The sequence below is a fragment of the Pseudopipra pipra genome, chromosome 1, assembly GCF_036250125.1.
Source record: "Pseudopipra pipra isolate bDixPip1 chromosome 1, bDixPip1.hap1, whole genome shotgun sequence".
NCBI lineage: Eukaryota > Metazoa > Chordata > Aves > Passeriformes > Pipridae > Pseudopipra > Pseudopipra pipra.
In genome coordinates this window covers 129,686,853-129,702,879 of record NC_087549.1, presented here as the reverse complement: position 1 = coordinate 129,702,879, position 16,027 = coordinate 129,686,853, and the positions used below count along the sequence as shown (strand labels likewise).

The 16,027-nt window shown below is 38.9% G+C and overlaps 1 protein-coding gene across 1 annotated transcript; it reads left to right on the top strand.

Annotated features, from left to right (window-relative positions):
- Window positions 1-1,318: 1,318 nt before the first annotated feature.
- Window positions 1,319-14,805, top strand: MIOS (meiosis regulator for oocyte development). Its single transcript, XM_064676794.1, has 11 exons — window positions 1,319-1,492; window positions 2,391-3,757; window positions 3,962-4,060; window positions 4,953-5,210; window positions 6,449-6,618; window positions 8,474-8,539; window positions 9,150-9,308; window positions 10,023-10,175; window positions 11,373-11,577; window positions 12,660-12,789; window positions 13,005-14,805. Exons 2-11 carry the CDS (start codon window positions 2,461-2,463, stop codon window positions 13,099-13,101), a joined length of 2,634 nt encoding a protein of 877 aa, XP_064532864.1. The 5' UTR covers window positions 1,319-1,492; window positions 2,391-2,460; the 3' UTR covers window positions 13,102-14,805.
- The last annotated feature ends 1,222 nt before the right edge of the window (window positions 14,806-16,027 follow it).

Sequence of the window (16,027 nt, the reverse complement as noted above, 5' to 3'; positions counted from 1 at the left end):
CCAGACCAAATATTAGTTTCTATATGAAGAAGAAAGTTATTCAGAGAGAACTTGAAATTGTCCAATTAATACTTCAGCTTGTAATTTTTATTTCAGACAAGTTTGAAGAGCATTATAAACAAAAGGAGAAAAGGTTAAAATTCACATCTCTGTGGTTTGAAGAAAAGCAGGTTGTGAAATTTTAATAATATAGGAGAAAGGAAATGTATATATTTTTTTCCTTCCAGGTAGTTTATAAGTGTGATAAACTGAGAAAATGATTCGAACTAATTAAGATAAAACAGTGTAAGGTCAATATGACCTGGAGAGAAAAGAAAAACAAGTTGTAAAACAATTTGGCCCCTATAAAGAGATAAAACAAGTTACCTCCCTTTTACCTTGTGTAGGATTTATAGTGAGAGAATTTTGTTTAGTTAGATAGATAATAGCACCTTTCTTAAAATTTATAACTTTGTATAGATAACAAGCGAACATCTGCTGAAAGTCTGATTTAACAATGTGTAATGTTTATACTTATGTATAATGAATATTCATGTAGTAGCTGGAAATAAATGTAGAACAAATGTCTTCTTTGGGTGTGACAGGCGTTGGGAGTTGTTGAACCCCTTCCCTGATCACCCAGTGCTGAATTTGCTTTTATCATATAATAAATTCTGATTGGAAATTGCCCGATTGGGTTTCTATTTCTCACATAAGTAAAAAAACTTTATGACTCTGAGTTTCATCAAATACTGGAACAGGTTTCCTGGAGATGAAATGGAGTCCCAAAACCCCATGCTTCGGCTACTTGAGTAGGGCCCCAGAAACAGAGGGTAGGGTTGGATTGGATATCGGGAAGAAATTTGTCACTGTGAGAGTGGTGAGACACTGGCACAGGCTGCCCATAGAAGCTGCGGACGCCACATCCCTGGAAGTGTCTACGGCCAGGTTGGTTGGGGCTCTGAGCAGCCGGGCCCAGGGGAAGGTGTCCCTGCCCATGGGGAGGCGGGGGGTGGCTGGAATGGGATATCTTTAAGGTCACAGAATCACAGGGTGGGTCAGGTTAGAAGGGACCACAGTGGGCCATCTGGTCCAACCTCCCTGCTCAAGCAGGGTCATCCTAGAGCACATGGCACAGGATCGCATGCAGACGGTTCCGGACCAGCCCGAGTCCGGGACACTCCGCGGGCTCCCTGCGCGACCAGGCCCTGGGCTCTGAGGGGCGCGGGGAGGGCGGGGCTCCTGCGGCCAATGGCAGAGCGCGGCCCGGGGACGGAAGTGCGTCACGGCCCCGCCCCGCGCCAGGCGGAGCTTCCCTTTCCCCTTCCCGTTTCCCGCCGCCGCGCGCGCCGGAACCGCCGCGCTTTTCCTTCCGCACCGCCCCCGCCGCCGGAAACCCGCGTGTGCTTCCCGTGCTTTCCCTTCGGGCGGCGGGGCCGGCGGGTCGCCGTCTTGTCCCCCGCCTCTTCTCGCCGGCGGCGGCGGCGGTGGAGGTGCTGGAGGGTCCCGCGAGGTGTGTGAGGAGCTGCTGCGCCCGGGAAGGTGGGAAGGAGGGAGAGAAGGAGGGTGGCAGCGTCCTGGCTCCTGCCGGGAAGGGGCTGCTGAGGGCCCCCTGCGCCCCTCGGAGCTCGTAGAAGCCGGGCAGTGTGGAGGACGGGCAGGCACACATAGGCCTGGGGAAAGTAAATACCGCTATCTTTTCATACTTCCCAATCCAGCATGTCCTTTTCCCCAGTTATAAAACACGTTTGTGGGATCTGTTTGTAGGTGAGCATGCGTAATGATTCTGGGCATGAAGCTACTGAGAGTGTAGATGGAGTTTAACAGTGATGTTAAACCTTTTTGAATGTTGCTGGACCAGATACGAAGGAAGACAAGGTTACATTGGGCAGGAGATGGCATCAGGAGCTATACAATAAGATGACAAGTTGTATTTCTATAGAAATCTTCAAAGAGAGCAAGCCTTTCTAGACTGTGGAGCAGGCTTCAGATAAAACAGACAGACCCTAATTTTTGTCAACTAATGCCCTTCAATTAGGGAGAGAAATTATCTTCTAGATGTTTGAGGGAGTGGCTCCTTCCCTGCATCCCACCCACGAATTGTGCCACATTCCATCTTGGTTAATGTCTTCTTGCTTAACACTGGTGTGGAGTTTGTAAACACAGCAAATCCTGTTGTCTTCAGTTTGTAGGTGGCTGTGTTGGTTCTATCTTAGTAGGTACATGCCAGCAAAGTGTGCTGTGAGGAAAATGATGTAATGCAGAGAATGCTTAAGGTTTTTGCCTGAAATGTGTTACGTCTTAAACCCCTGGGCTAAAAGTCATTCATATTTTTGTTTGTTTAGTGATGAACTCAAATTGCAAAAGAACTTGGGTTTTGATAATGTTCCTACTAATTATTTTCTCAACAGTTTTCATATGCATGGATATCACCTGAATATTCTTACCAGAGCTTAGATTGTGCATGAGCTTACCCCAACCATGAGTGGCTCCAAACCTGATATTCTGTGGGCCCCGCACCATGTTGACAGATTCGTTGTGTGTGACTCGGAGCTGAGCCTGTATCACATCGACTCTGCTATGAGTTCAGAACTCAAGGCAGGGTCCTTGCGGCTGTCAGAAGAAACTACGGCTACGCTGCTGTCCATAAACTCGGATACGCCCTACATGAAATGTGTGGCCTGGTATCCCAAGTACGATCCCGAATGTCTCCTTGCTGTTGGACAGGCCAATGGCCGAGTGGTACTCACCAGCCTTGGTCAAGATCACAACTCAAAATCTAAAGATCTGATAGGCAAAGAGTTTGTTCCCAAACATGCACGGCAGTGTAATACCCTGGCGTGGAATCCACTGGATAGCAATTGGCTGGCTGCTGGCTTAGATAAACATCGGGCTGACTTTTCAGTGCTGATCTGGGATATCAGTAGCAAATATGCCCCAGAGACTGCAGTTGCTACAGAGAAAGTAAGACTTTCGGCAGGCGATGCGGAATCAGGACTGGTAGTAACAAAGCCACTGTATGAATTAGGACAGAACGATGCTTGTCTCTCTCTCTGTTGGCTTCCACGGGATCAGAAGCTGCTGTTAGCTGGAATGCATCGAAATCTGGCTATCTTCGATCTAAGGAACACAAGCCAAAAAATATTTGTAAACACTAAGGCTGTCCAGGGAGTGACTGTTGATCCGTATTTCCATGATCGTGTAGCTTCCTTCTATGAAGGTCAGGTTGCCATATGGGATTTAAGAAAGTTTGAAAAGCCTGTTTTGACCTTGACAGAGCAACCAAAACCCTTAACAAAAGTTGCATGGTGTCCAACAAGAACTGGACTGTTAGCTACTTTGACAAGGGATAGTAATATCATTAGGCTGTATGACATGCAGCATACTCCCACCCCTATTGGAGATGAAACTGAGCCAACGATAATTGAAAGAAGTGTCCAACCTTGTGAAAATTACATTGCTTCCTTTGCCTGGCATCCCACAAGTCAAAATCGAATGGTAGTAGTGACCCCCAACAGGACTATGTCTGACTTCACAGTTTTTGAAAGAATTTCTCTTGCATGGAGTCCAGTGACATCCTTAATGTGGGCTTGTGGACGACATTTGTATGAGTGTACAGAAGAAGGAAAGGCTAGTTCCTTGGAAAAAGACATAGCAACCAAAATGCGGCTCAGAGCTCTGTCAAGGTATGGCCTTGATACTGAACAAGTTTGGAGAAATCACCTCCTAGCTGGAAATGAAGATCCTCAGCTGAAATCGCTTTGGTACACTCTGCATTATATCCTTTATTTTACTGTAGTTTCTGTCCTAAAGAAGTAATGTACCTTTGTATGTAAACCACTTGTATGAAATGCATTAAAATCTTTAAATATAATGTAACATCCTGTAAATGCTCTGCATGTTAACAGGATGTGACCTTAAATTTTTAAAAACAGTTTTTCAAACACCTGGGAGAAATTATGCTTCCTATACATGAAAATACTTATGAAGCAGTATACTGAAGATATGGATCAAAAACTTACAGGAAACAAAGGTCCCTTAGTTTATGCTGGCATTAAATCAATTGTGAAGTCATCTTTGGGTAAGAATGTTCTAATTTTGCTAAGTTCTGTTGTAGTATGTTTGCAGAATGATGCACTCATTGATCTATCTTTAATAATTGTCCAAAAAGGCTATTTAAAAATATTGAAACAAAGTATTTCTGTTTGTGTATTAATAATGTCAGTTAACAGTAATTTCCAGAATTTTCAGTGTTCAGTAATCATAAAAGCATAATATCCTCAGAGATAAATCTTTTAACTATTTCAAACATAGTGAGTTTTGACTATGGCACTGAGAATTCTTGCTCCCCACAAGACTATTTTATTTTCCAAAGCTCTACATCTGGATATAATTCTAGGAATGTGACTTTACTGTAGTTACTGCTAACGTATTAAGTACGTTTGCACAACTGTGTTTAGATAAGCTGTCCTGTTCTGAAGTGGTAATTGCCCCTGGTGTATCACATTCTGCCTCTCATGCTCACTGAAGTTTTTTGTTAGTATAATCTATTATTTGAATCTTCTCTATTCATTATATGTCAAAAAATAAGTCTTCAGCGGTGGGAAAGCTTCTAGCACATTGATGCTGGCTAAGAAGAAAACTGGTAGAGCAGGTGCTTGACTGTGTATTATGTATTTTCATTTTGAACATAATGAAAAGCCCTGTCAACTGTAATAAGAGGTAGAGGAATCAAAAAAAAAACTTAGTGGGGAATGTGTGTCAAGTTTAGGTGCATTTTTTTTTTTTAGCAGATCAAAATAATTTTGTGTATGCTGCTCCTTACTGTGGAGTTGTAAGCACTGTTAATTTAAAGTACTGAAAAATAACACTCAGCTTTTGCACTCTGCATTATGATTGAAATGAAAGCCTCATGTTGTGATTGCGATGTAAATTGTGATTTAAGCATAATTTAACTTATTTCTCATTTCTAGGAACAACAGAGAACCTCAGGCACAGCAGGAGTGGATCTGATAGACAGGCAGATATTATTCAATATCTGAGTGAGGAGAGATACTTGGCTTTGCAGCTCTGTGGGTGGATAAAGAAGGGAACAGACTTAGATGTGGAACCTTTTCTAAATTCATTGGAACAGGAAGGAGACTGGGAACGAGCTGCTGCTGTAGCACTTTTCAACTTGGACATACGGCGAGCAATACAAATTCTACATAAAGGGGCTATCTCAGGAAAAGGTGCGTATTGTGTTTAGTGTCTTCTACTCTGGCACTATATCAGATCAGTAGATTTTTTTTTCTATTAACAGAATTATGGAATATAGTATGGAAGAGATGCCTGTTGTCTTATAAAGTTGTTACTTGAAGCAGTTGTATTGGAGCTTGAGAATCTGACAATCCTGGTATTTCGCTCCTCAGACTCCCATATGTCATACTGTCTAATTAAAATAGATCAGATGTTTCAGAATTTCTTACTGATACAAACCCCAGAGAGACATACATTTGGAACTAGTGAGATTCTTTTACTTTAATGGATTTGCTTCTTGGCTGGATGTCATGTAAATCTGCTTCTGTTGGGCTGTATTACCAGTGCAATGGCTGTGGAATAATTAAAACATAATGTTTGGGATCTGCAGAAAACATTTGTTTTGGGGTAATATCTGTTAAGAGTCGCAGTGTGTGATGGAAAAGTTAAGATACTGGATCCAGGAGATGGAAGTGGCTTTGTTCTATTTTCTTGCCAGCATTCCTCCTACAGCGCTGCTTTGCATCTGTGTTCTCTATTAAATTAGAAAGACTGTAAAGTACTTTACTGCCAGTAAAGTGGGTAGGTAAGATGAGACAAGCTCTAAAGATTCCTTTATTTTTAATATTTCCCCTTTTAGTGGGGGTATGAGTGTCTGTCTCTGCTTTTCATGCAGGGGTTCAGATTGAAGACATGCTATCTTCAAATTCAAGAATAAAATTGAACTTTCTGACAGAATGAATATTTAGATGAAATATTTTCTTGTTTTAGGAAACTTCTTAACTTGAAACTGCTATATAACATTGTCATCCTCCAGCTAGATCTGTTAAGCGATAGCTGGATATACTCATGAGATGAGATGAGATGAGGATATACAGTCCCGTTTTTCACTTTTTCTGGATATGAATTATGATAATGACAATCTTTTTTGATAGCTATTTCAAAATACCAGAACCAGTGTGATGTTGTTTGAAGTGTAATGAGGCTGTTGTGGCTTGTGACTTTTAGAGATGTTAACTTACCTGAACAGAGGCATTTAATGCAGAAACAAGTGCATACATGCTAGTGTATGCACATTTATTTTAGCTAGTGTTAATTCTACTGCATTTTGTCTTGCATCCTGACAAAACATTGCGTTTTAAATGGATGCTTTCAATTACAGTTTTAACTGGATTATTTTAAGTCCTTAACTTGAATAATACTGTTTCACTGATTGCTTTTCATAAATCAGGTGATCTGAACCTTAACGTAGTAGCAATGGCTCTGTCAGGCTACACAGATGAGAAGAACTCACTTTGGAGAGAAATGTGCAGTACTCTGAGACTACAGTTGAACAATCCCTACTTGTGTGCAATGTTTGCTTTCCTGACAAGTGAATCTGGTTCATATGACGGTGTTTTGGTGAGTAAATTTCTGTTAGGTTAAAATTCCTCTGTGTAATAGGAGCTTATAGAAACATGTAGGGGAAGTGCTATATACTCCATGAATTAATCAGATTAGAATATATTCTTTTATCCTGATGCTGGCAAATAGCATTTGTTTCTTCTAAACAGACATCTCATATTAGCGAATGTTGCGTTAGTGAACAAATCATGCATAAACAGCCAAAATATCCATTATAGTTCACACATTTTTTAGAGGGATTTTATCTTTGGCATGGAGTTATTAAATCACTAAAAATACATTATCAAAATAATTTAAACAGTGGGTAAAAAGGGGAGAGAGGTTAATAATGGAACTGCAAAAAGCTGAATAAGTGCAGGGGAGTTTGCAGAACTTTCACCAAGCTATATTTGCACTGAATTGTATTTTACTTTTCCTTGTTTATTTGTTAAAATAATTCCACTGTGTAGGAATGGTAAGCAGAGCAGTTTCACATCTGAAATTGATACAGAATTGCCATGTGAAGAGCAAACTAAATCTTTAATCATGAGATACTTTGAATCTTTGGAGGAGTAACATACTTGTTTCTTGGTTAGCGAACAACAGAAATACTTGAATCAGTAGGAATTATTTAGCCCAAGGGAGGACTCCTGTAATGCAACAGGGTAATTGGCCCAAAGCTGTTGAAAACAAAGTTGCCATAATATGATGCTTTTACAGTAATAAAATAAATAAAAGATTAGAAGCCCAGAGGAGAGAAACCTCAGTCTTTTTTTCTCTCTTTGAAAGAGAGTATTCTTGTTCTCTGGTAGTAATTTTCTAGGTTTTTATTGATGAATTGGAAACGCACTGATCATAAGGTGTTATTTGTTTTTATTTTAATTTTTCCTTCACTAAGACTTGTTGAAGTTTGCATGAAAGAGATTTTTGTCAAACACATCTTGTTTTGGCAATGTCAATCACAGTTTCTATTCTGAGGATATCAAGAGGGAAAAGTGTGGGCATAGCTAAGTACCAGAATTAATCTAGTCCAGTACTTTCTTTCTTCAGTATGTCATCTAGTAAAAGGCTTAAAAAGCAGAAAGTAAATATCACTGCACCTCGAGTGTCAATATACTTCTGAGAAATTCATGTTCTGGGTGTTTGGAGTTAGTTTTTGTTTGCATGGGGTGTTTTGTTTACTTTGTTAACTTTTATTTGCAATTTTAGGAAGGAATTGAGTGGTTAGGCTAGTTATTTTGCAAATATGATAAATGTGACTACTCACCCTTAAGGGGAAGGAAGCACCTAAGATTCATAAATGCTTATTGGTCGAAAGGAACAACAAAAGTCAGAGGGTTCACAGTCAGAAAGTTTTTTATTAGTAAATTACACAGTTGGTGTGGAAATTGATATGTTAGTCCCTGATCAACTATATAAGCACACAGCAGTGGGTTTTGGATAAAGGAGTAGGGTGAAAAGGAAGAGAGGAATTAGTGGGAGATTTTGTAAATATGAAAATAGTTTGCTTTTCTTTTGCCTGTGACTTGGTGAGACTTGGCTATTTGTGCTAGAAGCACTAAGCCCAGCTCTGCATGACTTGCAAAGTTTCTTTTCGTAGAGTTTCATAAACGATGAAGGATGTGTTGTAGGAGGCCTTCCTGCCATTTGTATAGACTGTTCCAGTAGCCCCAGTTTTCCTCTGATACCTCTGAGTATAAACCATTACGGTGCTATACTTAGTGTCAGCTTTCTTCAGATGCCATGTTTGCTTTTTACACAATTGGTTTCATTGTATTAGTTACACAGTAGTGGAAATGCTCTGATTTTTACAGTATATTGAAAAAGTGGAAACTTGCATGTGATGTTAATGTTCCCATTTTTCTCTCTGAAGTATGAAAATAACGTGGCTGTACGAGACAGAGTGGCATTTGCTTGCAAGTTTCTCAATGATGCTCAGGTGAGTTTGTGGTTGCACTTTTAAGCAAACTTTTAAACTGGTCTTTATTCAGAGAAGAAACTCTGGGTTAGAGGGGCAAACACTGGAAGTAGAGTCATGTGTGATTTGGTTTTTGTCACCACAGTAGTATATAAGGTATGGTATAAGCTGGTTTTTGGTTTGTACCTTCAGCTTGGTTTTTGGTTTGGTTTTTGCTAGGTTGGTTCGGGGGATATTTTTTGTTTGGTTTTGTTGTTTTGGGTTTTTTCTATTAGTATTCATTACATGGTAGTTTAAGTGCTATTGCATTACCTGTAGACCTGTTTTACTGGAGAGTGTTTGTACTTATTCAGTGGTTATTTCCAGATGCTTATGTTCTCTCAAGTTAAGGTTTTACAGCAGGAACATTTTATTTTAAATTCACCAAAGTATTTAAAGATTATATAACTTCCCTCTTTGCACTTCCTATCAGGAAGCTTAAAGTTCGTTATAAATACTTGATTTCATGCAATGCAGTACAGTATAATAATTTAACATTTTCTGTGTAAGATCCAGCAAGCAGCATATTCTGTTAGCAGAAGACACTCTTTTTATATAAATTTATGTATTTACTTATGTATTTTTTTTATAGCTTAACAGGTTTATTGAAAAGCTGACGAATGAAATGAAGGAGGCTGGGAATTTGGAGGGAATACTGTTAACAGGGCTGACAAAAGATGGGGTTGACTTGATGGAAAGTTATGTTGACAGAACTGGAGATGTCCAGACAGCAAGCTATTGCATGCTACAGGTTAGTGTTTCACTTGAAATAAAGCTTTACAGAGGAGAAAAAAACCATAGTTTCTTTATCAGTGTAGTACCTAATCTGGTGAACTAAAAAGTATTTTCTGTGTTAAATTGGGACAATATATATTGTGCCTGTTATGTGGAGTCATCCGAAACACTGTGTTAATGACAAGCACGTGTCTTTACACCCTCTGGTTGAGATGGTAAAGAGACAAAAGGAAATCATTGTCCTTTTCACTAGTTAAACTGGGAATACTCATTTCTCTCCTTATTGCTGGTGTGTTTCCTCACAGGTTCATTATTTTTTTTCCTTCCAGGATTTTGGTGGAGAACAAAGGTGAGGTTTTTTGTTTGTCTGTAAGCATTGGATTTGGTTTTTTTAATGATGGACTTATCTTGGCCCTTACACAGTAGCAGCTATTGCCAGCACAGTATTTAAATGCATATGGAATCTTAACAGTGATATGGATTGTGATATATGACAGAACTTTCAAATCCTTCATCTCACTGATATGAGTTCTTAGGAGGATGTGGCAGCACAAGTATTTTCAACCAGAGAGGCAGACCGAAGAAAACCTTTATCAAACTCACAGAAAATTCATCTTCTTTAAGACAAATTACACTGTATTGTTTCGCATATCTTGTGCATTTTGTAAAGCCTTTTGAAAAAGTGGATAATAGGTATTGTGTGTCTGACATTTTTTCCTGCCTGCTTTAGGGTTCTCCGTCAGATGTACTTAAGGATGAAAGAGTTCAGTACTGGATTGAGAACTACAGGAATCTCTTAGATGCTTGGAGATTTTGGCATAAACGTGCAGAATTTGATATCCACAGGAGTAAGCTGGATCCCAGTTCAAAGCCTTTAGCCCAGGTAAATGTAATTCTTGTATGAAGTATGACCAGTCCAGAAAGAAACATGGCATGACACTTCCGTAAAAAAAAAGTTGCTGGCTGCACCTTGGCTTTCAGGACAGTTTGTGTGCAAAAGAAGGATTTCAGCTAAGGCTGCCCTAAAACAAGAACCTGTCACTTTGTCTTTTAAGTAACAGGTCTTTCAGCACCTATGACTTATCAACACCTTTTTTTCTGGGAAACTGGAAACTCTTTCAGGGGAAACTGGAAACTCTTCGGTTTTTTCCTTACATGTTGAAAAACAAAATCAGAGACGTATCATCAAGCTGAATTCAGTGTCACTGAAAATGATGCTGAAACCAGGGAACTAGCTCAAATTGCTCTGTTTTAATTGAAACAAACCTCAAAGCTATTTTGAAGCCCTTGAACCTGGAACTAAAAGTGAACAGCAACAACTTTCATTATCAGTTCTGAACATAAGCTGACCCAAAAACTAACGTCCTGCCCAAATGCTATCTTCTTAACATCTGGTGGCATTTTTAGCCAAAATGGTTTTACTCACAGCACCTTTTACTCTCTCATGTCTTCTAAGTATGTTCATTACAAGTTCTAGGGCCCGAGGATTTCTGAGGAAGGCTGTTTTTTTAATTCATGTATCCATCACAGCTGTTTAAGGAGAGCTTCATCTGTGCTGCTCCAAGTGGAAGGGAGTTGAGTTTATTGTATCTTCCTTATGTGGTTAACACAAATAACCCCTAAAGAGTTTAAAATATGTGCTCCTTGGTATCAAGTCACAACTTGTGGTCTGAGGGGTGCAGATAAATAATGTTAGGATAATCCTTAAGATGGGGACTCTAGGGTGAGTCACCCTACTATAAGGCGGGAGACCAGACAATTATATAGTAAGTAAACTTAATTTCTTCCATTACTGCAGATGTAGCTTTTTATTATCTTAAATAATACCTTTCGAAGTTTTAGGAGTTGTGCATGTTTTTATGTGCTTTTGAAGTACATAAGAGCATTGTTAAGGCATACTCCTCAGAGCTGTGTGCCACATCTATAAGCCAAGATGTTAAGAACTCCTTCACAAGTAGCCTTGGCTTTCCTTGGCTAGAATATCTGGTAAATAAATGTTTACTAGTTTGGATGGGTTCACTCATAGGTGTAGCAAAAGTGGAACCAAACAAAAAAATTAATGGGCTTTTGTTCTCTTTAGGTGTTTGTGAGTTGCAATTTCTGTGGAAAATCAATCTCTTACAGCTGTTCAGCTATTCCTCATCAGGGGCGAGGTTTTAGCCAATATGGAGTCAGTGGTTCTCCAACTAAGTCAAAAGTTACAAGCTGTCCTGGTTGCCGTAAGCCCCTTCCTCGCTGTGCACTTTGCTTGATAAATATGGGAACACCAGTTTCCAGCTGTCCAGGTATGACACAGTGGGTTTTAGCTACTCAGCTGCAGTAGTAGTTAGAGGCCTCATTAGCAGTTCCTATTGGAAGATCTTCTGTTGCACTTTTTTCTTTCTAGTTTTGCTCATACTGTAAGTATTCATATTCATCATTTTGAAGGGAGAAAGACCATAATTAAGAACTTGTTTATATTGTGATGAAACCTTTCTTTCTGTTCTTTGGAGTCAGACAATATGCACAGTTACTTGGTTCTGACAGTTTTCCCAATGAGATTGTCAGTGAAATTCCATAGTTAGACTGATGTAAAGATTCAAGTATTCTGGAGGTCAGTATTGTGAGCTTTAGAACTGAAAGAAATGGAGAGTGTGTTTTCTTGAGATGAATTGTAGGGATGCTACATAAATCTCACAAGGTAAATGAATTAATTTTTAGCTGCAAGAGGAAGAGAGAATAAATTTGATGTGTACTTTCTGTCACTAAGTATGAAAGACAGTATAGGTCATGCTGTCACAGCTAAGAAATATTACAACTAGAATTCTTTTGGTTCTAAATGTCTTGGGCTCAGCATTATGTAAGATCTAAATGAAACTGATTTTATCCATATTTTTAAGACAGTCTTGTTAGAGAGCCACAAACAGCTGTGCAATTGTTATCTGTTTATATCTCTTCTCATTCTTTCACTGATCTGTGTTAGGACTTCTATATTGTACTTGTTCTAATTCCTAACTTAGATTTTGTTGATTTTTTTTCTAAAGCAGAACATTTCATGTGCAGCAGAACAGGCCCATAATTCACTGGAACATAAATCAATGACTGAAACATAAATCACCACTGAAAGACATTTTGTCTGTAATATTTGCTTAATAGGCAAGTTTAGCATGTCCGTATGATGTGAAACAACAGCTCAGTAATATAATTCTTGTTTTGGCATTCCACCAGTTCTTAATAATTTTAGTGACTTCCCTTTTAAAATCAGGCTGCTTCTTCACATAATGTTCCTAATTTCAAATTTATTTTAATAGTGTTGCTGGGGCTGAAATATAAATGAAGTCTAATGATTTACAGCTGTATTTGTGGGGGTGGGTTTGCTTCTGCACAGGAGGATCCAAGTCAGATGAAAAAGTGGATCTTAGCAAAGACAAGAAGTTAGCCCAGTTCAGCAACTGGTTTACTTGGTGTCACAACTGTAGGCATGGTGGACATGCTGGGCATATGCTGAGCTGGTTCAGGTAAGTTGATGTTAAAATCTTAGTTATTTCACATGTGTGTGCTGCACTGAGTAGGACATGCCTCCTTTGCTGTATCTATCATTATAATGTTTAAATAATAAAACTGAACTATGATGCTGAGTTTTTCTGAGATACTACACCCCTGCACATAGTTAAATGTGTAGATTGCCAAATTATTTTACCTGTTTTTTCTTTTTTCTGTTATTGCTACTTAGAGACCATACTGAGTGCCCGGTTTCTGCCTGCTCTTGTAAGTGTATGCAGCTGGATACAACAGGGAATCTCATTCCAGCAGAGACTGTCCAGGCATAAATATTGTTTGAAAATATGTGGCTCTCCAATGGATGTCCATCATAGTCCAAGCATATATTTTAGACAAAGGTAATTTGTGACTTACTGACTGGAAAAAAAAAAATAAAACGCTATCAAATTAGTAAAATTATGTGTGTATGAGTGTGCTTGGTAGAAACAGGTATTCCTGAAGTGAGCCTCTGTAGTGTGTGGTCCTTATTCAGAGGACTGAAGAAAAGCACTCCTGGATTTGTGGACTCTTTGGATTTACTGAAATCCAAAGACCTTTTTCAGTAAAGTTTTCAGGATAATGCTGATCGGCCCCAAAGCTGTGTTTATATGCTGTGAAAGTGGACCCTCAAAATAAACACTTGGAAAGTGTCCTTCAGAAGATGGCAGAGTGATGCTGTGGATTCCTCTGTTCATTGTTTGATCACACTTTCTTGTATACAAATGATGGTTTCCTCATAACTTCTTTAAAATGCTACTGTTAACTGTATTCTAAAGGTTTTTATTTTAAAGAAAAATCCATTTCTTCCTGTCCCCAAGTTTTATTCATAGTAAAGCAATGTCTTTGCATTCAAGCTCTTATTTAATTTGCCTACCTACCTAGCTGATGTGAATTATAAAGCTAAAGAATTTGGGGGTTTGCTCTCCTAGTGAAGTCTGTAGAGAGGAGTTCCCTGAGTGAGAAGTCATGTGTCTGTTTCAGTGCAGAGTGCAGATAAACTATAGGAGGTTTTTAATTGAGTGATAAATTTAGTACTGTGGAGACCTGAAATCTCAAGGACTGGAGACTTGTAAATATTTATTTTAAACTACATGCTGAGTTTTGACTACAAAAATATTTGTAGACTCTGGGATAATCAGGATTTCACCGTACTTCTGAAATATACTGAGAAGTGTGGAATCAACTTATATAAATCCTGCTTCTTGTCACCAGCAGACACTAGTCTGCTCCCAAAAGGCTGCACAATTTTAAGTAATTTATCAGACTAGTTCTAGATGAGTAACCAGCTGGAATTAAGATTATTTATTCTTGAGAGAGCATCAATGGTATTTTGTGCTAGGAGCTAATTGGTATTGTTGTCCTTGATTTTGTAGGCAACAAAACTCACACAAATTAGGGAAAAAAACCAAACCTGTTTTAAGGTATATGATAATAACATCAGTTTACTTGGTGTGTGTTTATTTATAGTATATGAGTTACTTAACACTTGTGTGCTATAAAATACTAAATGGAATGCTAGCAATAAACTGGTACTATATTGCCAGGACTGTGAAAATTGGTGTTTTAAGAGAATATATTGTAATATACCACTAGTTTTACATGCTCAATGTAGTTTCAAGAAGATAGAATGTGGAAGTGTTTTTTGTGGATATACGAGATTCCATTCAGGACTTTGGGCTACATTTTCTGATTTAGCATTAATGTTGTAATAAATCTGCTGCATTTTTTCTGATCTAAAATTCTTGCCTAATTGAAAACAATCTTTTTTAAGTTAAAAATCTAAGAGGTACTTGATACTTTTAGGCATAGGAGAGCAGTTCCTTTTTTTTCTTGTTAGAATATTTATTTCTTTTTCCAGTATTTTTGCACACTTCATTTTGCTGTTGAAGAGCTCTTCAAAATGTTCTCCATTTATAAATGTAAACTGGGGCTTACTGTATGGTACCCTATTTATATAAATATAGGCAATAAAGCTTTTGTTTTATGGAAATGAAGATTTTTAAGTGTCACGTGTGTTTTTATTCTTCTGCAGTAACATTTAGTAAATTTTCCTGATAATTTCCATTCCAGTCGAATGCATCTATAATGCATATAACACCATACAATGTCTCGCTTTCTTATGGAAAGAAAATTCATCTATAACGTCTTCAACTTGACTATACCTGTTTGTGTCAAATTCTGTCATTGCATTAGATTAAATTAAATGCTCACTTCGATACTCATCATGTCTTTGAAATGTTTTGGATTATGGAGGTTGCATATTCTGGCACAGCATTGCTATCAGTTTTGGCTGTTAAATAGTAATCAGGCTTTTAGGCCAGTAATTACACTATTTGCAAAATTTACAGAGCAAGAGCTGTATGTTTTTTAATGATCCGATTTTTTTTCCTTGTTTTGCTTTTAAATTAATAAAGCTGTGCTTTTGGGGGTGATTTGTAACAAAAACTATAGCTACACTCATTTTATTAGCTGCAGTTTTATATTTACTGTTCCCTGGTATCTGCTGAAGGTGGCCTTGCATACTAGCATGTTTTGTCCCTGTGGTTCAGGCTGATTATATTTCATTGTTTCCATTTCCTTAGATGCTCCAGCCTGCCCTCCCTTCCTTGATTGAGTAAAAACACTTTATCATCGTATGCACAGGCTGATTACACATGAGCACCACACGAGTTGTGCCCATGTCCCGAGCAGGGACAGCAGAGCAGGTGAGCAGGGTCAGCCAAGAGCCCTGAAAAAAGGTGTCAGATCTCAGAAGTCAGTCAGGAATGTGGTGGGAGCAGTCCTGTCCCAAATGACATGATCTTCTCAGTCGGCTCTGATTACATAATTCATTTCATACCCCTCTCTCCTCTCCCAGATTCCTGCCTTTTAGCAGCTTCATGTCCTCCCAAAGAAGCCACCAGCTATTCACACCTTCTGTTACTGGTCCTGCTGCTGGCCCTGGCTTTGGTGATATCCCTCTCTGATGTTTATGATACAGTTGCCCTGGTGACTCCCCTTTGCTCAGCGACCCCTGCTGCCACTACTTCCCATTTTATTATCTATGACTGTGGCAGTTTCTCTCACCTTCCTTGTGTGTGTGATGCCTGGGGCCCTGCTAACCATCAGTCCTAGCAGGCCCCATGGTTATGCCTTTCCCTTGGTATTTGGAATAGCTGGCAGTGGAAAATTATGCTGGTAAATGCATATATGACCTGAGCATTACTCTAATAGCAA

Excerpts from the sequence above, each read along its gene's own strand:
- MIOS (XM_064676794.1), top strand. The coding sequence starts at position 2,461 with ATGAGTGGCTCCAAACCTGATATTCTGTGGGCCCCGCACCATGTTGAC. Across the intron at positions 3,758-3,961 it reads GCTTTGGTACACTCTGCATT|TTATGAAGCAGTATACTGAA; the intron begins ATATCCTTTATT and ends ACATGAAAATAC. Across the intron at positions 10,176-11,372 it reads GTTCAAAGCCTTTAGCCCAG|GTGTTTGTGAGTTGCAATTT; the intron begins GTAAATGTAATT and ends TGTTCTCTTTAG.